The sequence below is a fragment of the Dipodomys spectabilis genome, unplaced genomic scaffold (genome assembly GCF_019054845.1).
Source record: "Dipodomys spectabilis isolate Male_0828 unplaced genomic scaffold, ASM1905484v1 ptg000184l, whole genome shotgun sequence".
Lineage (NCBI taxonomy): Eukaryota > Metazoa > Chordata > Mammalia > Rodentia > Heteromyidae > Dipodomys > Dipodomys spectabilis.
Genome location: NW_024870861.1, coordinates 86579 through 110945, shown reverse-complemented (window position 1 = coordinate 110945; position 24367 = coordinate 86579). Strand labels below are relative to the sequence as shown.

Below are 24367 nucleotides of genomic sequence, written 5' to 3'. Positions count from 1 at the left end.
GGGCTAGTCCCAAGCACGCAGATCCTCCTGGGTACTATGGCATTGCCCAGGTGGGAGCTACTGGGAGGCCAGTAGACTGTGCTAGAGCTGAGGGACAGATGAGCATAGGAAGGGGCAGAGTCTCACCAAGCTCACGTTCCCTGTCCCCATCTTGCAGTCTCTTTGAGAAACAGACCATTTGAGAGCCAGATCAGATGTGGTCCAGAGAGTAGCGGTCCATTTGTGTGGAGAGCTGAGACCCTCGGCCCCTTCTGAGCTGGAGTTCATGCACGCTGTTGCAGTCCTTTGTGTCAGCTTCGCATGTTTCTCTGTGTGACAATTCTCAGAGTCCCCTCAGTACCTGCTCCCATGTTGCTATGTGTGGCTGTACTGTAATGGGTTTACCCCTTTGTTGTTTCTTTTCCCTCCCTCTACTGTGTTGCTGATAAAGTGAGATTTGACTTTAGGGTTAAGATGAGCCACAAGGGGAGAGGATAGGAGTTCCAGTTGCATTCTGGGAGATGGGACAGTGCTAGCAGGACAGGACAGAGCAACGAAGGGCCTGGGGCCCACCACAGGCACATCCCTTCTCGTGGTCCCTGGCCCCTGTTCCATCTGCATGAGGTCCACACTGTCATTGCCCTGTTTCATATTTGTGAGACTGAGATGCAGTACATAGCCAAGATTGTGCAGCAGGTGATCTATCTTGAGCCCAAGAGTCACTGGGTCTGGACGTGGGAGCATGCACAGTGACACAGCCTCCACCCAGGCTGCATTAGTCAGTATATAGTCACAGTGCAGGCCTTCTGAATAGGCAGGGCCCTGGGGAAGGAGGAGGCTCAACCCAGTTGACAGACTTGACCCTCCCACAAGACTGGCTGCCTGCTGGTGGTGGCAGAGGGTCCTCTGCCTTAGTAGATGCCCAGGGTCAGCAGGTTAAACCAGAATACTCCCCTCCCTTCCCAACAAAGAAAGACAGGCCGTGTTCGCAAGAACTAGGGCTATTTTGTTCAGATTCACAACTTCTTTCTTTTTTTTTTTATGGTCCTGGGGCTTGAACTCAGGGCCTGGACTCTGTCTCGGAGCCTTTCTGTGTTCAAGGTTAGTGCTCTACCATTTGAGCCGTAGTGCCACTTTTGGATTTTTCTGAGTAGTTCATAAGAGATAAAGAGACTTTTCTGTCTGGGTTGGCTTTGAACCGTGATCCTCAAATCTCAGCCTGTTGAGTAGCTAGGAGTTATAGGCCACTGGCGTCTGGCTACAACTTATTTCTATCATCTGTTAATCTCTCTTTTTTTAAAAAAAATTTGAAGTTAGGTTTAGAGTGGCTTTTTAACTTTGCAGCCTGCTGTGAGCATGTCAGTCCTTGGACTGGTTTCCAAGGGAAGCTTTGTTCCCAGCACCACTGCACCAGGAGTCTTGTATTATATATTTTCTCCAATGAGGACCTTTAACAGCTCTCTTCTTCCAGATCCTTCCCGGGGTAAAGGTCATCATTGCACACACTGAGACCAAAGGGCCCCTTGGAGACTCACACCTGGGCGAGGTGAGTGCTAGCTAAGGCTCCCTGGCTTTGCTCTTCTTCTTTACTGCCCCAGACTGAAGCGTTGTAAACCATGTGGTCACATATGTGTGGGATTCCAAAAGCTGTGTGCTCCTAGACCTATGTGGGTTTCAGGGTGTCATAGGTCAAGCTACCTCTCCCTATGGTTACCCTGCCAGCAGAGGGAGACTCGGTTTGGGAGGTCAAGGGACCAGGAGCAGCAGAAGAGCAGGGGCCTAGCAGAGCCCATCAGTGTCCCAGTAAGACCAGGTAGGGGCACAGGGCTCACAGCCACACCAGACCTTACATCAGAGACTCGGGCCCTGGCTGTACAGAGGCCTTACTGTAGTGGCCCGCAGACCTGGACAGGCAGGGTCCTCACAGGCTGGCGGTGGGCAGCCTCACTTGCAGGCAGTACATGGACAGCCCTTCACCTTACTCAGTGTTCGCATAGACCACATCCTGAACAACCAGGCTAATCGGTTACAGAAGTGGGAGGCCCTGCCCTAGTCCCCACACTTGAGGAATGTACGCTCAAATTGTTGTCCTTCCCTCAGCTGGGCACGGACACTCTTTGGTTTCTGCCGTGAGGCCAGCCTGGGAACTTGCAGTGAGTGGTACCTGGGTGTTCTGTGACTGACAGACCCCCTGGGCTTACTCCACCAGACAGGTTAGCGTGTGAAGCCGTGGTTCCCCTCACGGTACCAGTGTCGTGTGAGAAATTGCCCTCAGCCCTAGTCCTGAGTGTGAATGGCATGAAACGCACCCCCTTGCACCCCAGTTCCTGGCTAGCAGAACTCCAGTCTAGAAGAGGGACAGGGAGCCCCTCCCTCATGGCAGCTACCTCTTCTGGATACTTCTGGGTGGTGGTCTCAGTGTTGAGGAGCTGTCTGGGTTCTGCATGGGCCCTGTGTTTAGGAGCCCTGTGACCCTGGACTATCTGTGCATGCCTCTAGCCTTTGGTCTGTGCATGGATGCACACAAACATGTGAGCCGTCCACATGGGTGTACGTGACTACGTGTGCATGGGCTGGTGTGGACGTGGTGCACCCTTTGTCTTGTCAGGCCATTGCTCTATTTCAGTCTACTCTGAGTGACCCCCACCCCTTTAACCTGCCCCTGCTGTGAACATTAGACCAACCTAGCCCTCTTGTACTGTCAGCATGGTGAGATACAGCATGTGCAGTACTTCTGTACACATGCTCCAAGGACAGTGACTTAGTGGTGTCACTGCAGGGCAGTTATGGAGGACGGTGACCTGGCCGTGTCACTGCAGGACAAGTACGGGGGACGGTGACCTGGCCGTGTCACTGCAGGACAAGTACGGGGGACGGTGACCTGGCCGTGTCACTGCAGGACAAGTACGGGGGACGGTGACCTGGCCGTGTCACTGCAGGACAAGTACGGGGGACGGTGACCTGGCCGTGTCACTGCAGGACAAGTACGGGGGACGGTGACCTGGCCGTGTCACTGCAGGACAAGTACGGGGGACGGTGACCTGGCCGTGTCACTGCAGGACAAGTACGGGGGACGGTGACCTGGCCGTGTCACTGCAGGACAAGTACGGGGGACGGTGACCTGGCCGTGTCACTGCAGGACAAGTACGGGGGACGGTGACCTGGCCGTGTCACTGCAGGACAAGTACGGGGGACGGTGACCTGGCCGTGTCACTGCAGGACAAGTACGGGGGACGGTGACCTGGCCGTGTCACTGCAGGACAAGTACGGGGGACGGTGACCTGGCCGTGTCACTGCAGGACAAGTACGGGGGACGGTGACCTGGCCGTGTCACTGCAGGACAAGTACGGGGGACGGTGACCTGGCCGTGTCACTGCAGGACAAGTACGGGGGACGGTGACCTGGCCGTGTCACTGCAGGACAAGTACGGGGGACGGTGACCTGGCCGTGTCACTGCAGGACAAGTACAGGGGACGGTGACCTGGCCGTGTCACTGCAGGACAAGTACGGGGGACGGTGACCTGGCCGTGTCACTGCAGGACAAGTACAGAGGACAGTGAACTAGTGGTATTGCTGCAGGGCAAAAGAAGCCATTCTTCATCTGAGGGAGAGAAATTATGTTTGCTCTTTGTCCCTGTAATTCTGAGTTTGTTCATCAAGAGATCTGGAAGATGATGGCACCTCCCACTTCATTCAGTGTTTTTCTGAGATTCTCCTCAGCCAGTGGGTGTCCTGGGGTAGAATTTGTACCAGGGGTGTGCAGCCTGTCCATATTCTTGTCCTCTGGACTCCACAGATCTGGGTTAGCAGCCCACACAATGCTACTGGGTACCACACGGTCTACGGAGAGGAGGCCCTTCATGCTGACCACTTCAGTGCCCGGCTGAGCTTTGGAGACACCCAGACCATCTGGGCAAGGACAGGCTACCTTGGCTTCCTTCGCAGGACCGAGCTTACTGATGCCAGTGGAGGTGAGGGGGTGAAAGCAAAGGGTCTGCCTTGGACACCAGGGCACACACCGGCATCTCGAGCCAGGGGAACAGTTACTTGCCCCAGCCCTTCCTTGCTGTAATGGGTGTGGCTCAGTGTCTGGCAAATGGCATGCTCTCATTCTGAACAGTACTTTTCTCTCCCTTACTGTCTGAGGCCCTGACCTCTGCTGAAGGTGTGCTGAGGGTGGCCAGTGGTTGCGGTTGGTGATAAGGCTGCATTGCCTTCTGGCCAGTACAGGGGTGCTGCATGGGTGGGTGTGCCCCAGACTTGGGTGGGGTCTCCCACTCTGACACAGTCTGGGTGCGGCAGCCAGTTCAAGTCAGAGCTTCTGGCAGCCTGTAGTTGCTACCCTGTTTCCATAGGTAAAGGTTATTTTAAAATGCATATTCACATTGCTGTCACTTTGCTGAGGTTGTTCCCCACAGGAGAGGTGAGACTGAGCTCCCTCTGCTTCCATTAGCACTCTTTGCAGAGGCGTGCATTCCAAATGATGCTGGCAGAGGGCCCCTGCTGGGGCACACACAGCAGAGTGTGCAGACTCACTCTGCACCTGCTCTGAACATGGGCATGCATGTGCTGTTCACAGAGCCACACGATGCACTGTATGTTGTGCTCTGAGCATGGACATGTGTGTGCTGTTCACAGAGCGACACGATGCACTATATGTTGTGCTCTGAGCATGGGCACATGTGTGCTGTTCACAGAGCGACATGAAGCACTGTATGTTGTGCTCTGAGCATGGGCACGCGTGTGCTGTTCACAGAGCCACACGATGCACTGTATGTTGTGCTCTGAGCATGGGCACGTGTGTGCTGTTCACAAAGTGACACGATGCACTGTATGTTGTGCTCTGAGCATGGGCACCCGTGTGCTGTTCACAGAGCCACACGATGCACTGTATGTTGTGCTCTGAGCATGGGCACCCGTGTGCTGTTCACAAAGAGCACCATGATGCACTGTATGTTGTGCTCTGAGCATGGGCATGCATGTGCTGTTCATAGAGCGACATGATGCACTGTATGTTGTGCTCTGAGCATGGGCACGTGTGTGCTGTTCACAGAGCGACACGATGCACTGTATGTTGTGCTCTGAGCATGGGCACCCGTGTGCTGTTCACAGAGCGACACGATGCACTGTATGTTGTGCTCTGAGCATGGGCACCCATGTGCTGTTCACAGAGCAACACGATGCACTGTATGTTGTGCTCTGAGCATGGGCATGCATGTGCTGTTCACAGAGCGACACGATGCACTGTATGTTGTGCTCTGAGCATGGGCACCCGTGTGCTGTTCACAGAGCCACACGATGTACTGTATGTTATGCTCTGAGCCTGGGCACACGTGTGTGCTATTCACAGAGCACCATGATGCACTGTATGTTGTGCTCTGAGCATGGGCACCCATGTGCTGTTCACAGAGCGACACGATGCACTGTATGTTGTTGGGTCTCTGGATGAAACACTGGAGCTGAGAGGGATGCGGTACCACCCCATTGACATCGAGACCTCTGTGATCCGAGCACATAGGAGCATCGCAGAATGGTAAGAGTCCCACACTACGCACTGGGCCCTCGGGCATGAATGCTGTGCGTGATGTTGAAGCCAGGCCCATTGGGCCATAGGCAAACGCTCACTCTTGGTGGGTCCAGGTAGAGCTAGGTTGCCATTTCAGAAAGTATTGGTGGCCACCAACCCTTCTGAAAGGACTTGGATTTATGGGTTCTTTTGAACATGTTTCTGAAACAGAACCAGAGGCAGACACCTCATTGCTTTCTCTCACTGGCATTTTGATTGTCCTTTTCTTTTCCTGATTGATCTTAAACCAAGAGACAGGCCCATATATACAGGCAAAAATGGAAGATTTCCACCATTTATATCCTGAAGTGTTTCTACTTTAAATGTAGTGGTCTTGATTTAAAATGGTTGGTGAGGGCTGGGAAGGTGGCTCAGTAGTAGAGCGCTTGCCTTGCATATATGAGGCTCTGGGTTCGATTCCTCAGCACCACATAAGCAAAAAGAAAAAAGCCGGAAGTGGCGCTATTGCTCAAGTGGTAGAGCACTAGCCTTCAGCTGAAGAGCTGAGGGACAGCGCCCAGGCCCGGAGTTCAGGCCCCACAACCGACCCCCCCCCCCCAAAAAAAAAAAAAAAAAAAAGTTTGGTGACTCACATTTTCTTTTTTCTTTTACTTTTTTTTTTTTTTTTTTTTTTGTGCCAGTCCTGGGGCCTGAACTCTGAGCCTGGGCGCTGTCCCTCAGCTCTTCAACTCAAGGCTAGCACTCTACCATTTGAGCCACGTTGCCACTTCCAGCTTTTTCTGCTTATGTGGTGCTGAGGAATCAAACCCAGGGCCTCATGCAAGGCAAGCACTCTACCACTGAGCCACCTTCCCAGCCATGACTCACATTTTCTTTACTTTGTAGGGAGCTTACATTGGGACAGGTTCAGCTTTCAGTGTCAAATAATGGTCTTGATTTTTATTAGGACTTGACTTAGAACAGATCATCTTGTAAGGGGATGAAACAGCAGTGTGGTATGGGTGAATGTAAGCCAGCATCTCCCTCTTCCTGTGACTCCCCCTCCCAAACCTCTACTGGCCCCAAAATTGTTCAGCTATCTGACCATCTGTCCCTCCAGTGCCGTGTTCACCTGGACCAACCTGCTTGTGGTGGTGGTGGAGCTGGAGGGGCTGGAGCAGGAGGCCCTGGACCTGGTGGCGTTGGTGACCAACGTGGTGCTGGAGGAGCACTACCTGGTGGTAGGTGTGGTGGTCATTGTAGACCCTGGTGTCATCCCCATCAACTCCCGAGGCGAGAAGCAGCGCATGCACCTGCGGGACGGCTTCCTGGCTGACCAGCTGGATCCCATCTATGTGGCCTACAACATGTGAATGCGCTGACAGACCTTGGCATGGGAGCCAGCGGGGACTTCCAGGAGTGGCTGCCCTGCCATCCCCACCCTGGGGAAAGGGTCCAAGTCTCCTCAGCAGTTTGACATTTCCTGTGCTTCACCGATCGCAACAGTACCCAACTCTCATTTTAGAAAGTATTTCCTTAAAGAAGTATTTTGGATCTTCCAAGTACATTTAACAATCCATGGAAGCCAGGAAAAAATGGGGTGACTGAGAAGGAAAGAAAAGGTCTGGTGTGGCGTTGTTGAGCCACTGCTTCTGTAGCCATTCTCTGCTGTACTGCAGGCTTGCACTTTTTTAGGCTAAAGATATAATACCTGATTTTTAAAGTTCCTACTTGAAAGGACAGGCTCACGTGTAGAATACATGCTGGAGAGATCTTGGAGGTGACAGCACACTGCTGCCTCACTTCTATGTACAGCCCGCAGGGGTAGTGGGATGGGGACCCCCTCACATCGGGGCTCCTCCTCGTCTCAGTTGTTTGCACATGTGGTCACTAATGCTCGTAAGTGCCACTTTGGACTGTCCAGTTAGACGGTTGCAGAAGGAAAAACCAGCATTGAGTGTAACATCACTCTCCTCTTGATAGCTCCATGCTATTTAGTTAAGCGGCTAATTTTCATAATGTCACAATATTAATTCCTCTCACGGATGTACTGAATTCCTGCTTTTATTTCAGGTGAGCAGATCTGAGGCCTGAGGCCCATGTGCAGTCCATGCCCCTGCCCAAGCGGCTTGCACTGGGGATTCCAGGCCTTGTTGGCCTTTGCACTTTGAGTTGTGTGCCTATAAAATAGGGCCAAATCGTTCTCAGTTACTTTATTCAAACATAGGTAATCTGAGTGATATTATACTGAACCTAAATCAAAGAAAAGAATATAAAATCCTTTAGCTACATCTAAGGATTTGAAGTCTAGCATGACTCGAAGAGATTATTTTTATATAGCTAATTAAAGAATATGTTATGAAGGTGTTGGGTTTTGGGGAGATAGAAGGTGAGGAAGTGTAGGAATCATGCATGCTTCCCAGAAATAGCCAATTGTTTTTGAGAATTGGCCTGGACCAGTGCCTAACAACCTGTTGCCAGTTCTTCACAGCCCAGCCTCCTGGGCCAACTCCTTTTTTTCTGTCTGTCGTCTGCCTCAGGTAGCCCTGTGCATAGTAGCCCTGTTTGCCCATGGTGTTGAACTGTGGTTTAGTGTGTGCAGCATTCTGGAAGTCGAATAATCCTGTTGAAATTATGTACAGAATCTGTGTAACTTATTATTTGGCATCCAGAAGTTTCAGCAGTGGACTAATAGATGTTCTTTACAATTGAATGATTGAGAAAGGAACAAAACTACCTAACCCAATCTCAATGTTGTAGTTTTATAGCAAATGAAAACTGGGAGCTTTTTGTAGTAAGAGGCCAATGGCCTAAGACAAAGTATCTGCTGAGTTAAGACTTAAGAATTGTATTCAAATGTTTTACGACCACTCTCTGGGAATTCTGTATATCACACTAGTTTTTTTAATATTGTTATGTTAATAAAAGCTATTAATTGTTTGTAGTTCTGCATCTTGAGATGTGTAAAAAGCCTTTTAAAATGACCTCAGGTAGGATGCATTTTATTACATATTTCTTTCAGAATATATAAAGCAGTTAGGTTTATTGCACAAAATTTAGAATGCACATTACAGTGTAAAGAAGACAAATTTAAACCTACAACCCTTCCTCTGAGTAATACTAGTGTTTATTAACATAAACCTCAGAGATTTATCCTTTAAAAAGTTTTTTACAAATTAAAATCACATACTTTATAATCTGGTTTTATAGGTAATAAACTGCACACTTTCACTGGGTGACACAAACCTTTCACCCGTCTTGGTGGCTGCTTGGTGCAGTGTGCCTTCTCGCACTGCTGCTGTCTCTGAGGTGTCAGGTGCATGCTCTCCCCTGATGATGCTGTTGCTGCGTGGGCTTGATTCCCATAGATTCTGAGTGGATCAGGCTGTGCTGCTGGGTGTGCAGAGACACAGCACTCCAGGTCTTGAGGATAATTCCAGTTCCACGTGTGAATAACTAAGTGCAGTCCTGTCTCCTGTCGGGGCAGCAGGGGCTCTGGCCCGTCCCTTGGAAGAGTACCTACTTTGGCAAGATCTGTTTACAAGACGTTGACTGCAGGCTCCTCATAAGAGGCTGAGTTTCCCAGGAAGGACTGGTACTTCCCACTCACTAGCAGCAGGCTCTGGATGTTAGGCTGATTGCTGTGGGTTTGTTCAAGTGTGATTTCTCTCTTATTTTTTTTCTTTTTTATTGTTATTGTAAAGATGATGTACATAGGAGTTGCAGCTACACAAGTGAAGTAATGAGTACATTTCTTTTTGGACAATGTCACCCCTTCCCTTGCTCTCTCCCAGTGTTTCCCTCTGGCATCTCTCTTTATAGAAAGGAGTTTTAAGGCCACCTGGGTTCATGTTTTCTGTGCAGAGAAGTGAAGTTGAGCCACAGGGCTCTTTTCACATGAGATGATGCACTGTGGCCATTATCCTCTCTGGACATTGATGATCTGAACAAGGAAAGCTCTCCCTCCACTAGTTCCAGACCCTTCTTTCCATGTAGCTACTTGGATCAGTGACACTGCCCTGCAGCCTTCCTCGGATCCTCGTGAGATCTGGCTGCTCTGCCAGTTTGCCATTGACGTGATGGGTGGGTCTCACTGCGTCTGCTTCACCGGGCACCGCAGTGGGGCTTGGTATACATGAGCCCCATTCTGCAGCACAGTTTGTGTTGGAAGCTAGTGTTGACCCAGGGGTGCCTATTGCTGTGGCGACTGGACAGGGGTGGGTGTCTGTGGCTCCTAGGCGATGTGTCCAGCGATACCCAGTGTGGCAGGGTTCACTGTGGGAACAGAGTTCTCTTACAGTGCTGCCTTAGGAAAGGCAGGTATTGCTGCCTGAGTTGCCGGGGCTCTTCCAGCAGCTGTGTGTATAATGTACTATATGTATATATATATATATATATATATATATATATATATATCATATATATCATCACAGACAGACCCCCCTGAGCCCCGGTGAGAGGTCGGGAGTCATTCAGACCCCCTGAGCCCCGGTGAGAGGTCGGGAGTCATTCAGACCCCCTGAGCCCCGGTGAGAGGTCGGGAGTCATTCAGACCCCCTGAGCCCCGGTGAGAGGTCGGGAGTCATTCAGACCCCCTGAGCCCCGGTGAGAGGTCGGGAGTCATTCAGACCCCCTGAGCCCCGGTGAGAGGTCGGGAGTCATTCAGACCCCCTGAGCCCCGGTGAGAGGTCGGGAGTCATTCAGACCCCCTGAGCCCCGGTGAGAGGTCGGGAGTCAGACAGACCCCCTGAGCCCCGGTGAGAGGTCGGGAGTCAGACAGACCCCCTGAGCCCCGGTGAGAGGTCGGGAGTCATTCAGACCCCCTGAGCCCCGGTGAGAGGTCGGGAGTCAGACAGACCCCCTGAGCCCCGGTGAGAGGTCGGGAGTCATTCAGACCCCCTGAGCCCCGGTGAGAGGTCGGGAGTCAGACAGACCCCCTGAGCCCCGGTGAGAGGTCGGGAGTCATTCAGACCCCCTGAGCCCCGGTGAGAGGTCGGGAGTCAGACAGACCCCCTGAGCCCCGGTGAGAGGTCGGGAGTCATTCAGACCCCCTGAGCCCCGGTGAGAGGTCGGGAGTCATTCAGACCCCCTGAGCCCCGGTGAGAGGTCGGGAGTCATTCAGACCCCCTGAGCCCCGGTGAGAGGTCGGGAGTCATTCAGACCCCCTGAGCCCCGGTGAGAGGTCGGGAGTCATTCAGACCCCCTGAGCCCCGGTGAGAGGTCGGGAGTCAGGTCCTGTGAGTGTCTCAGCTCTGGAGAGATTGTTGAGACCCCATTGGAATAAAACACGAGGAGTCTGGTAAGTCTGTAGAAGATGAAGAGGTAGCAGATGGAAGGTGTTCCTGTCTACCTGAAGTCTCAGAATGAGAGTCAAATTCTCACTTCAGGTATCCTGAACCAAGAAGAGACTGACCAAAAGGCACAGGGGATCCCTCTGGCATGGCATGTCGAGAGACAGACAGACAGAGGGCCAGTAGATAGAAGTCCCTCACCAGACATAGAGGGCAGATGGTGTGATGTAGATGTGCTGCCAGCAGTGGTAGAGGTGGGAGGTCTGATGTGGGGTTCCTTTGGCAGTTTGGGCTTTGGCGTGGGGGGGGGGGTCAGACTGACCCTCAGAAAGAGAAGCCTATGGCGCGTCACTGTCCCCTCCTGGGTGTCAGCACCAGAGGTAAGGGTTGCCGAAAGGATACCACCATGTGGCTCAGGCAGAAAAGAGTTGAGTTGGGATAGCCAAACTTCCAGGCTGCACCCGAGAGTAGGCTGTAGTGTGTAACAGCCCATACTAACGGCAGAGAGAGATCCTGTAACTAGCATATGAGGAGCGGAGCGCGGAGCCCAGGGCACCTCCCACTGTCTGAGGAGTATGGAGGAGTCCACAGGGGCAGAGTCAAATTCTCTTCAAATGTCCCCCAGATGAGAAGAGACTGGCTAAAAGGTGTAGGGGAATCCCTCTGGCATGGTGCCAAGCCAAAGGAGAGACAGAAGGCCTATTGTTAGGGGTCACTCGCCAGAAGAGGGGTGATGGTGAGGTGCGGAGGTGTGGCCAGCAAGGTAGAGGTGGGGGGGTCTGACATGGGCTCCTTTGGCAGCTTGGATCTGAGGAGGGGTGGTCAAGAGGCGACTGACCCTCAGAAAGAGAAGAGGAGGGGATCTGTGGTGCGGCACCGTCCCCTCCAGGGTGAGCTTTTCCTGAGCACCAGGAAGGGCCCTCAGGGGAGGGGTCAGTGAGCATGGGAGCAACATGGAGTTACTAGAACAAAGCCGATCTCATTCAGAATTGTGAAGACTTTGAGGACTCTTGGATAGGGACTGAATGCACCTTGTATTATTGAATAGTCAGAGCCTTTGAGGGAGAAAGAAGGGAGGTCTTACTGTTTGAATACTATCTGGGGTGGTGATGGATGAGGTGGGCTCTTGATGAAGAAGGTCGGTCTCTGGGTTTATCTTCGAAGGTTATGCGCATTCCCCAGTTCCTACACTGCTTTTGGAGTGCATCATGGACACCGCCCTGACACACCCTCCCCACCCTCACAGACTGAAATTTCTAAAACTGTGATCTAAGTGATGGAATTCTAATAGCAATGAGAGGGTGCACATGTGACCCAGCCAGGCTGGTTCCCTAGTGGAGCCTCATGGTGCTCCCAGACAGGGAGAGGCCTTCTGAACGCCCAGGATCGCCTGCGGCCCCGGCTGCCTCTCCCCTGGCCTCGGGCAGTGTCTGAAAATGGAGTGAAGTCCAGAAGTCCCACTCTGGGACTTTTTGTCCCTTTCTGCAAGTAGTTTCTATTTCTTACTCAGCGGCTGTGGAGAATCAGTATAGTGTTCTTTTTATTTAATGCAGATGCCCTGCTTGGTTGCTTCCCAAATCTGTTTCCTTAAAAACAAACAACACCACCACTGAAAAACGTAAATGGGAAAAAGGTTAATATGATTAATTTGAGTTTTCCTTGAAGTAACTTGTAATATCTGTAATTTGTTATTTGTCACTTGAATTGCTTGAAACATGATTTATTTGAATGTGAGTTTTCAAAAGCATCAAGATCAGCCTCCTGTGTCTCTTGACTCTGGGCGAGCAGTGACCAGATGCTCTTGGCAGAAGTAGGTCAGGACTGACCTCCACATCCAGTCCCCTCCACTCACAGGCCACTCAGCTTCATGGGCACCTGCTTTACAGACAGCAGAGGATGCCAGTAATCAAAATTGCTTGCAGCGCAATGACCTGGAAAGATAGAACCTAAACCTGGTCTTAGGTTCTGAGCAGGCTCCTTCTACACACATGTCCCACAGGACCAGTAGAGGATCATTCTAGAAGGAGGATTCTACTAACTATAAAAAAGTGATGGTCAGTTCTGAGGTGAAATATCAGCATTTGGTTTGTAAGACATTGTTTTCCATTTAGAACTCGTGACATCAAATATTTAGTCAGTTAATACAGCTCACCCCAGGCAAAGGATTTAAATGTGACCATGCTCTTTGCCGGAGACGGCTGGACAGCCTTTCAGGTGCTGTACAAAGCTTTGCGATTTTAGGCTGCTACTTCGCAGGGTTGCTTTTGGTAGTTGATCGGTTTGTCCTTTCTGGGTTAGTGTTCCGCAGAGCTATGGCTGCCCGTATAGCATATGCTTTACGACTGACACACTGCTCAGTCCTTTGGACCAGTCAGCTTATACAAATGGCTGCTACAGCAGACACAATGTTGCAGCAATTTAAAACAGACTTTGGGAAGGGAGTTTCAAATTTTCACATAGCAAATCAAGCCTCCTAATTAGCTACATATGGCTGGAGAGTTTGGGTCTGATAAGCCTGAAAGCCTTTGTGCTTGGGTTCCTGCTATGAACTTCATCTCTGGTGCAGGGACAGCGTGGGTCTTTATCTCACTCATGTTCAAAGAACTCATGGCAGGCAGTGGTCACCATAGCAATAAAGGCCATAAATTCCTGAAAGTCACATTCTCCTCTCCATCTTCATCCAGTGTTTCCATGACTTTGTCCACAACCTCCTGCTCTTTGATTTCCTAAAAGTGATAAGAAAAGTTGTCTAACTTATTTTTAAGTGGAATATGTAGCGATCACAATGTGATTCAACATTGCTTGGCTGACAGTTTGTATCAGAAATAATCCTAAAACAAATGCAAAATACCGGAAAAGATTTCTCCTGTGACCAGGGAACTATTGGCCACGCAAAACTCTCTGGGAGTCTATGCCTTTCCTCCTTTAAATCCTGTGGAACTGGGGCTGGGAAGATGGCTTAGTGGTAGAGTGCTCGCCTAGCATGCATGAAACCCTGGGTTCAATTCCTCAGTACCACATACACAGAAAAAGCAGGAAGTGGTGCTGTAGCTCAAGTGGTAGAGCACTAGCCTTAAGCACAGAGAGGCTCAAGGACAATGCCCAGGTCCTGACTTCAAGCTCCAGGACCGGCAAAAATAAATAAATCCAGTGGGACTGTGGACACTGAAAAAGAATAGAACAGTGAGTATGTAAACATCTTCAGGGTATTATCAAAACACATGGGAAAATAAAGAAAAGATGAACTTTTGGTGTTCCTGAGTTTCATTTCTGGGGTAGGGGTTCTCTCTGGTAATGGTTTCAGTGGATTTTAATATTTTCCTGAAATGCTTGGGGACACTTGGAAATGCTAATTCCTACATTCTTTCTCCCATTCAAGTTGGGTTCTTTTTTTTTTTTTTAAGCTGTTTGGAGGCCTTTCCTGATAGTCCTGCCTGACACCAGAGCCAAATACATGGCGAGGTAACTAGGTGATGTGTGGTCATAGTACAGGGTTTCAAACACGGCGGAGAGAATCTGGGCCTGGGACACTGACTCTCAGGCATCTCTGAATCCAAAGGGTTCAAAGTGGGGCTTTGCCCAGTCGGTAGAGCTCTTGCCTAGCAAATGCAAGATGCTGAGGTTCAGACCCCAGTAATGGTCAAGTATTATGAAAGGCTGGGCCTTGTAATACACCTCAGAGGCCAGGGTTTGGATTTAAAAACAATGTTCTCCTAAAGCTCATAAGCTGAAGGCTCGGTTCCTTGCCTGTTGTGCCTCTGAAAGGTGATGGGGGCCTCCCGGGAAGAAGTTATATTACTAGGTGTGTCCTCAAAGGGGACATCGAGACCCTAGTCCTTCCTTTCTTCACTTCCCAAATGCTGGGAGGTGGGCAGCTTTGAGCCACCATTTGCTCCTCAACATGGCCCAAACCAACAGGGCCAAAATACGTCTTTCCTCAGGTAATTTCTCAGATATTTTTGTCACAGTAATGAAAAACTGACGGACACATTAGGTTTGCTTTCAAACTGAAATTACACTGCTAAAACCAGGCCAGCCAGCTCCCAGGCCTAGAGCTCAAGCCCCACAACTGACAAAAAATAAAAAAAGAGATCTTTCATGAGATTGTTTCTAACATATTTATAAGATATGTCTTTGTTGCTTTGTCTGTCCCTCTCCCATGGTATAACCCCTGCTTTCACTATAGATGATGTTGGTATATGTGGAGGGGAAGGGAAAAAACAAATAGTTAAAACAGGGATACAGGAGGACACATTGCAACAATGAGATGTACAAGTTGTTATGTGGAAAAACGAATTTTACAACTTTGGTGGGGGGAGGGGGGGATGCGAAGGGATGGGAAGGGGAAACAAAGGAGGAGGCTACAATGCTTGATAAGAAATATACTCATTATCTTGACCATGTAATTGTAACCCCTCTGTAGGTATTTTCACAATAAAAAATAAAAATAAAAAAATAAAACCAGGCCAGCAAGTGTTCATGATACTTTGGTATACCTTGAGTTACCAGTAATAAATTGTGGGTCCTCTATGTTAACATTTTCTGTTTTAAAATCAGTAATAGATGCTATTATTAGCTACTATTTGTTGAGCGTTCACTATGTAATAAGGGCTTGATCTGATATAAGGGCTTGATCTGATAAGTCTGTGTTGGTCTGAGCAAATGTCTCAAAAGAAAAAATGAACTTTTGATGCTCCTGAGTTTTCTCTTGTTAATGGAGTGAAGGTTCATCCTTATTGTAATTTTTTTTATAGAGATCAGCTACGACATTTTTTATTAAATCAAAAGACAGAATTGGTGGGACATACTGGTCACATAGATTGTTTTGTGTGACCCTAAATGAGAAAAGCAGTCCCAGACTCAGGTGTGGGAATTCCCCAGCAAGCTTTGCTTCTTAACAATGGAGTTAAGTGGGGGTAGGGGCAGGAGAGCCCAGCCAGCCACCCGGGTATCGTGGACTCTCATCTTTCCATTACTGTCTGATAAGGCACCATCCCAGTGTCCTGGACCCATCCCCAGGCTGGGCCTTTGGTCAGACAAGTATGCCCCACTTTGTTTCCTGGCCAATTGCTTCCTAGCAGGGGCAGTCACTTCTACAACCGAGGAAATTCCTTGCTGCAGTTAAGTCTCCAGTCCACACAGGACTCCACCAGCCCATTGGCCTTCAGGTGAGCAGCAGTGTTGATTCAGAGCACCAGGAGACGTAGGAAGTAGATGGATTGTATGGGAGCCCAGGTTGGCGAGGACCAGGGCAGCAGACTCAAGTGTCCAGATAGGCCCCAGCCAGAGAGTGGCCTCCAGGGGCTGACGCAGCTTTCTGATAGGAGCCCAAACAGCAGAAAGTTCCTCCCAGTGTTCTGTATTCCTGGAGCCCCCTTGAGGGGCTTCTGGCTTCCAAAAGTTGTGTTAGGTGTCGGCCTGCAGCGCTCACAGTATTAAATTATCAGGTGCTTAGTATTTATTTAATCTCTAAATACTAAACATCTGTAATAAAGCCCAAAGGTATCCTTTCTCCAAAGTTCATTTTTCTTGTGCTTACACTGAAACAGGAACTCGAGGCCTGGGCACTGTCCCTAAGCTTTTGTGTTCAAGGCTAGTGCTCTACCATTTGAGCCACAGCTCCACTTCCAGATTTCTGGTGGTTAATTGGTGATAAAGAGTCTTAAATATTTGTCTTCCTGGGCTGTCTTCAAACCTCAATCCTCAGATCTCAGCCTCCTGAGTAGCTGCAATTACAGGTGTGAGCCACTGGTGCCTAGCCTCTTTCTGTCTCTGTCTCTCTGTTTGTCTCTCTGCCTTTCTCTTGATGCTTTCACTCTCCTCCTCCTACCTCTGTTGAGACGGGGAGTCACTATGTTTGTCCAGTCTCTCAAATTCACAAGACTGCCTCAGCATCCCAGGGCTGGAGCTATGGGCCTGTGCCACCCAGCCACCTACTTGTTTTCTCATGTGTCCACTTGGGCTCTGACAAGCCATACATGTTTTCCCATCCCATTCTGCTGTGATAATCACTTGTCAGTCCTTGATTTTCAGGGACAGATGACAGGGAAATGGAAACAGTGGCCCATTTTAGCCTTTACTCCCAGCTGTTCAAATCAATGTCTAGAAACAACCCAAAAATCTATATATGATCAGAACCCTATCAGGGCAGCTCAGAAGAGAAAGTGTAAGGTGGATTTTGTTTGTCTTTGTTTTGAGCCCAGGGGGGCCCGATGGTCATCAGACTCCTAGCAGCTGGGCTTACATGTGCTCGCCATTGCTCTGGCCTGGCATAGGTGGTTCAATGACTGGAAAGGCACACAGGTGGGCTGTGGGTTTCCCAAGGGGAGACTCACCTCCAGGAAGTGGGAGAGCTCACTGTTGATGAGGGCCTTCAGTTCAGACTTCTTCAGCTTGTGCTTGTCACCTTCCCTTCCAGAGTACTGGTGGAAGACATCAAGGAGGGCAACCAGCACCTTCTCCAGCTCAGACATCCTGGGGACAGCAGGAAAGACACCCTTTCACGCCTGCTGCCTGCTCTACGAGGCCTTCAAGGTGCAGACCTCCGCTCGGCAAGGCTGGGCCCATGACTCTTCTGGTGGTGGTGGTGGGGACATTGAAATGTCACCATTCCATCCTCCTCTTAGTCCCTCCTACTCCTGTGTCCCCGTGTGCTTTGGAGAAGAGTTTCACTAGTCTCTATCCTCTGGTTGGGTGCAAGTTTCAGAAAAAATGCATCTGCAGAGCAGGGAGGGAACTTGGACTGATTGCACCTCCTGGATGGCTGCTCTCAGCTTTCAGGGGATTCAGATTAAGCAGGTGAGCAGAGCTCCAACTCAGAAGGAGGCTTGCTGGGCACTAAGGTGAGTAGGAGCAAATCAGGGCAAAAAATCAATAACACTCCTATGTCCAACTAGACAATATGGAAGAGAATATCCTATTCATAAACCAAAGTTTAGGAAGAGCAATGCAGGCACTTCCAAAAGACAAAAGAACATGAATCGTGGGAGCTTATTTTCCTTTGCCTTAATATATACATTTTAGTCATTTTAAATAATATATGAGATTTCTTTGAGTGGGTTATAGAAATAACAAAAGGAGCTGTAAAAATGATCTGGAAAAATAGGTAAGATATAACTGCCACAATAACAAGGAAAAACACTTGACCCTCCAGAAACAAAAGTGAGCTAGGCTCACTTGACACAGGGACGGCTGTGGTGCAAAGGGGAGACACACCCGGTGCTGGTCTTGCTGGCTGCACCCCAACAGGGGACCCAGGCTTTTCCTGCTGTTCCTCTTCCTCTAGATTCCAGCGAGAGCTGTCCCTCTTCCCTGATGACACCCCATGCCGCAGATACAAACACAGAGGTGGCCCCTCTTAGGCCCAGAGTTCAAGCCTCATGATTGACAAAAAAAGTATAGGAGGGAGTGGGGATGGGGGGAGGATGGGAAGGGATGGGAAGGGGAAACAAAGGAGGAGGCAACAATGCCTGATAAGAAATGTACTCACTATCTTTCCCATGTAATTGTAACCCCTCTTAAGGTATTTTCACATTAAATTATAATTATATATATATATATATATATATATATATATATACATATACACATATCTGTAAGTAATTATACAAAGGAGTTTCCATCTAACATGCTAATAACTTTTTCCCTTTTAAATTCTTCCACTTGGGGCTGGAGGTGTCGCTCAATGGTTAGAGCACTTGCTTAGTAAGTTCAAGGACCCGAATTCAAACCATACCCTAAAATAAAAAACATAAATACAATTAAATTCTTCCACTTAAGGAGCAGTTGGTGGTTTATAAATTATCTTCTAAGAGAGTTATCTTTGTCTTCTTCATCCCTCATACTGTACATATTCTGCCTTAATCTTATTATAGTGAAAGTAAGAGAATTTTAGGATTTTAACTTCTTGGAAAGACACATTCTGTATCATGTAGGAGACCCATTAAAAGAGGGGGGTTCTTCCTCCTTGAGAAAGGTAATGCCAAAGAAAGAAAACTTACTTTTACTCCCTGTTTCTTTTAACCAATTTATTATTGTTTCAACCATCCTGTTATTTCTTAGTGGTGTCTGGGCAGGATGTGGGGCACTGGAATCTCAAGCTGGAAACCGGGTAGCAGTGACCTAGAGAAGCACCTGGGGGAAAGGCAAGTTCTTGTTCAAGAATTTGGGGGCTGGGGCCGGTGGCTCACGCCTGTAATCCTAGCTTCTCAGGAGGCTGAGATCTGAGGATCACGGGCAGAAAAGTCTGTGAGACTCATCTCCAATATAAACCACTAGAACACTGGAAGTGGTACCGTGGCTCAAGCAGTAGAGCGCTCACCTTGAGCTGAAGAGCTGAGGACAGTGCCCAGGCCCAGAGTTCAAGCCCCAAGACCGACAAAAAAGAAAAAAAAAGAATTTGGGGGTAAGCAAGCTCTAGAGGGAAGCCAAAACCATTCCTTCCAAGAGAAGATGCAGTATTCATGGTGCTTTTGGAAAAATGTCAAAAGACTCTAGAATTGAAGTCTCTCTGATTTATGGAAAAGAAAACAGGTAGCACATGTTTGTGTCTGCTTGGTGTTGGTGTATTCCATGGTATAAATAGCAATAATAGGGTCAACAGTGAGGTCAGGCCCAAAGCGTGGAATGCCTGTCCACAGTTTAAAATGCTGCTTATTGTCCCAAAGGGTCGTTTTCAGTTCCCTGTCCCTCCCTGACCACCCTCTGTCTCCCTCTGTCTCTGTCTCTGTCTCTGTGTGTCTGTGTGTCTGTCTCTCTCCCTCTCCCTCCCTCTCCCTCCCTCTCCCTCTCTCTCCCTCTCTTCTCTGTCTCTGTCTCTCTGTCTGTCTGTCTCTCTGTCTGTCTCTCTTTCTCTTTGTCTCTCTATCTGTCTGTCTGTCTGTCTGTCTCTCTCTCTCTCTCTTTCTCTCTCTCTCTGTCACACACACACACAGAATGGAAGGAAGTTTTTCCTGAGCCTTCTCAGTCATTGGCTCCTTCTCACCTTCCCTGGCTGCCTTCTGTGCCTGGATGTGTTTCTGGCTTCAGTATCTCCAAGTAGCAGAACTGAGCTGGAGTCAGCCACTTATTCCTCCCAAAGCAGGGGTGGGGTGTGGCCCCTGCAGTCCACTGTGGGCCAGGGTGGCCAATGGGGGCTGTGGGCGGGGAGCTGTGCGGCCAGGCTGCACAGAGGCTGCATTGACCGGGCTCCCAGGGGACTTGCTGGAGAGCCAGGGTTCACAGCCCCAGAAGGAAGGCAGGAAGTGAGGAGTCCACTTTGTGCACCATTTACATGAATACTGATGTTCTTTTCAAAGCAAGGCTCAGGGTGAGGAGAGAAGAGAAACACTGACTAAACAAATAAATGTGCAGCCAAAGCCTGGAGGCGTCTAAGTGCAGGCTGACCATAGGAGACTGAGTGGCTGTGGCTGGTTTCCAATGTGGAGGCCCATGGGCTTCACCTTGGCCAGTGTCCCTGGTCTGACTGCCTCCTGGAAATGTGACCCCTATGGACATCAGTGCAGGGTACTGTCTGCCCCTGGGCTCCTCCTGGCTGCTTGGAAGAGCTGCTGGGCTGAGCACTGCAGGGGTGACACAGGGTTCTGGCCGCTTTTAGGGAAACTGTTCAATATGAAGATGTTAGGACTCAGTCCTCGCTCTTTCCCCGGGTGAAAGATCACAGGCTGTCAGAGCTAGACATGCTTCAGAAGTGTCACTCCGGGGTCCATAGCCAGCATCTGGAAAGCCAGGTCTGGACTTGCGCAGCATCTTTCCCCAGCTAGTAAATGTAGAAACCATGGAAGGATCCACAAGCTGGCCTTCCCCCTGACAGCTCATCCAACATGCCATGGTCCCCCGAGGTCCCTGAGGGCCGAGCCAGCCCGGGCTCCTCGGCAGGCTGTGCATGCGTGGCTGGGGCCACATGGAGCTCCCAGGTACCCAGGGGGCCTGCCGTCAGTCCCTCCTAAGGGGCAGAAAGTCCATGCTGCTCCCTCTATAAGTGTACCCTGGAAAGGGTACAGGGCTGCAAGTCTAGGGTGTGTCTCAGGCCAGGTCCCACCCACCCTCCACGCTGCACAAGCAACAAAGTTTGTTCCACTGTCTCTGATGAAATGTTGAGCACGTGCTTGCTCTGCAAAGCTCAGAACCTGCCTGAGTATGAGAAAGGAGCATGGGTGCTGGGCCGTGGGAGTGTTCACACTCCATTCAAACCAGAGAGACCTTCAGCTTGTTCCTGCTAGAGTTAAGTGTCAGCTCCAGGGCTCAGGCAGGCCTGCTGGCTCGCAGGGTGGCGAGACGGGACCCCGAGTGTCAGGCTCTGTGGAGCAGACTGGAGGGGGAGGTGGCACAAAGGAGAAGAGCTAAGACACACAACCTCCATTTCCCGCAGACTCACAACACTGCTCTTCTTGAATCTCACCTCCATCATTTAAACAGCAGTTCAACTTCGGATAAACAGCTAAATCTCTTCAAGAGGAACAACCACAGTTCCCTCAGGGCTCATGTGGTTGGGTTCTGTGGTCATTTTTCTTTTTTTTGGGGGGAGGGTCCGGTCATGGGGCCTGAACTCTGGGCCTGGGCGCTGTCCCTCAGCTCTTCAGCTCAAGGCTAGCGCTCTACCACTTGAGCCACAGCGCTACTTCCGGCTTTCTTCTTTTTGCTTATGTGGTGCTGAGGAATTGAACCCAGGGCCTCAGGCATGCAAGGCAAGCACTCTACCACTGAGCCACTTTCCCAGCCCCTCATTTTTCTTTGGACCTCATACTTCCTACAAAAGAAAAATGTCTCATGTCGAAAATGAGCTTTACAATGTTGGTGCGGGGTGGGGGGGGGTAGGGAGGAGGTAGGGAAGGGATGTAAAGGGTAAACAAAGGAGGAGGCTGCAATGCTTGATAAGAAATGTATGCATTATCCTGTCCATGTAATTGTAACCCCTCTGTACAGTATGTTCACAAAAAAAAATAAAATAAAAAAAAGAAAAGAAAAATGTCAGGGTGGTCACTGAATCACTGCCGTGTGGAATCAGGGCCTCTCCCAGCTCTCAGACCTAACATATCTTGCTTGACAGGAAAGCTAGTGTCCTTGAAGGAGAACCTGCTCTCCGGCTATGAGTTTGGACCACCATCTGTTCAAGTGACCTGTGGCCATTTACTAAAGAGAAGGAAAGAACCTATGTCTCTCAGAGAGGATTAGATGTTGCCTGAGTCATACCTACTTGAAGGAAGCCAAAATGCCACCCTGGTTACTAGTCAGAGTAGGAATTTGTGATGGTCCTGACTTGACAGAGGTCTTTACCAGTTTCTCACAGTGAGTCCAATTGGTGTATTTTTCCTATAGTTATTTTCTCAGTGTCTGAATGTACAACTGAAACAAACCTGCTTGCCTCTGGCCAGTTCCTCACGGGCTTTCTTACTTCAGGTGACAGGAAAAGCTGAGTTAGAAGATGCAGATCCTCACTTTCTCATACAGAGTAGGCCTGTGCCCTTGTCCCTGAGCACTTCAGGGTAAGTCTGCCATCAAAAAGTTGAAAGGAGCAGGGTTGCGTCACGGTCACCACCTCAGGCCTTTGTGGTCTGTGCTTGCGTCCACATACTGCAGAATGCCAGCTATTGCATTTTGTGTCACCTATACCCTTCTCCCTGCAAACACTGAGTTAGGCCTTGGAGCCTTCAGATATAGCACCTGAATGTGGAAGAAAAAATGCAAGTGACTTCCCCAGGTTTCCCTGGAGTTAAGTAGCTCTTGCAACATCCAAAGTGCCTGGGGCTCTGGAAGAGGAGCAGGGCTCTGTCTTTCCAGTGGGCTGCACAGGGTTTTGGCGCTGCTAAATTGAGGACAGTGACTGCATTTAGCCCACTGCAGCACCTTTGAAAGGGATGTCCGTGTGTGGGGAGCGAGCCACGTTGAGATGTGGATGTTGAGATGTGGAAGATTACAGTTTGATGCTAACCAATAGAAAACTCTATGACACTCCATCTTCCAAAAATAACCAGTAAATAGCTGGGATGGAGGTGTGGCTCAAAGGTAGTGTACAACATTTTGGCCACCTGAAGCTTTGGGGTCAGCCCACATACAAGCCACAATATCACTGTGGTGTAGGCTGTAGGGAGGAGAGGAGTCTGGCCTGGGATCCAGTCTGCCCTCTAGTAAACTGGGCAGGCTGGAAGGGGTGGCATCATTTCTGTTTGTCCTTGTGGAAGGTGGGACCAGCTGGGGTTGGCATTTCTCCTCTTCTAGATAGCTCAGGCTCTAGTGTAATCCAGCTGGTTGCTTCCAAGAAGACATCTTTCCAAATGGGTCTTCTTCATCTCCCTGTACTGAGGTTCAAGGCAATTTTTCTCCAAATAGTTATCTCCTGGAGGTAAAATGTACAAGATATGTGGATCTCCTTGGAGTTCTTATCCTCAAGCTTTTCTACACTTAGCCTTCAGTGGGTTGTTGGTGGCAATTCAGGTTTTCCTGCCTATCCTTGGTCCTGGAAGCTCTGCTCAGTTCTCCCAAACAATAGATCAGAGAGCAAGTGCCAGCCAGAAACTGCTCATGCTGTGCTGGCCGTGGGCATTTGCCAAGAAGTGAAGAACAAGAGGAAAGGCATCGCTGTGTGTGGGGTTAATGGCAGAGGGCTTTGCTTGGTTAATGGTTGAGGCATGTTGAGAACTGGCCATTTCAGTTGGTGGCAGTTGGGGATGATTGGGAGCCAGTGATAGAGCTGGCTGTGTCTGGCCCACACTACCCCTGATTGCCAAAGGCACCCTTGTCTGACCAAATGGTGGGATTCTCCTGACCCAGGTGTCTGAGACAGTTTCTGGCCTCCCGAAGACCAGGGTCTGCACAATGAGGAAGGAACCCTGCTTCCTAGGGTACTGCTTTTCCACTCTGGGGACAGGTGAGAGGCCTCTCTGGATGTGTGGAGCCTCTGCTGGCTTAGGAGTTTCTTCCCCTGGATCAGATCAGTGAGCACGAGGGAGAGGTCACTCTGGCTGGTGTTTTTCGGAAGGAAAGCAGCAACAGTATTTTCTCACCCGCTGCCAAGCTTCTCATGAGGCTGGCCACAGGGCTGCTGTCCATGGGGAGAAAGAGCCTGTGTTCTGAAGGAAGCAAGAAGGGACAAAAGGTCCTGTGTGCAGAGCAGGGTTGGCACTGAGCAGATTAACTGCCTTCCCCGTCCCACGGGACACTGCCGTCCGTCCTGCAGCTGTGGGTGGGCTCACTCTGCAGTCTTGGCACCAAACTCAGATCCTACTTCTGTGGTGAGGCTTTGGCAAGTGATAACCTTTCTTAGCCTCAGTGAAAAGAGAGAAGTGATGTGTTCTTCAGGGCTGCTGGAGGATGGATGATTAAATGAATCTGCCTGTGCAGATGTCCTGTGGCAGGAACACACACACACACAGCATCAAGAGCCTAATGCACTCAGTTGATAGTCATTAATATTACCTTTCCCATCTTATCAGAGTAATTCAGTGCTATCGGGCAATTCCTGGCCCTGAGGCAGTCAAGGAATGCAAAGAACAGCAAATAATAGGACAGGCTATCTTTCAGAGTGAGAGACATAGGACACACTCACTGGCTAACTAAGGACACTGTGAGTCGGAGGCTGTGATTTAGCACGTAG

The 24367-nt window shown here is 49.7% G+C and overlaps 2 protein-coding genes across 3 annotated transcripts in view; one reads left to right on the top strand and one right to left on the bottom strand.

Moving 5' to 3' along the window:
* The window catches only part of Dip2a (disco interacting protein 2 homolog A), a 90310-nt gene extending 81881 nt beyond the window's left edge, over nucleotides 1-8429 (top strand). For both annotated transcript variants that reach the window (XM_042695299.1, XM_042695300.1), the window contains 4 exons: nucleotides 1451-1525; nucleotides 3776-3950; nucleotides 5389-5512; nucleotides 6606-8429. In XM_042695299.1, the coding sequence (XP_042551233.1) occupies nucleotides 1451-1525; nucleotides 3776-3950; nucleotides 5389-5512; nucleotides 6606-6858 (627 nt within the window). In that variant the 3' untranslated portion in view covers nucleotides 6859-8429. The remainder of the gene's footprint in view (nucleotides 1-1450; nucleotides 1526-3775; nucleotides 3951-5388; nucleotides 5513-6605) is intronic.
* Nucleotides 8430-12299: 3870 nt separating this feature from the next.
* Nucleotides 12300-22213, bottom strand: S100b (S100 calcium binding protein B). The gene is given in 4 exon segments (XM_042695306.1): nucleotides 12300-13445; nucleotides 13448-13502; nucleotides 17112-17250; nucleotides 22131-22213. Coding segments are annotated over 3 exon segments (276 nt in total). The 5' UTR covers nucleotide 17250; nucleotides 22131-22213; the 3' UTR covers nucleotides 12300-13362.
* Nucleotides 22214-24367: the final 2154 nt, after the last annotated feature.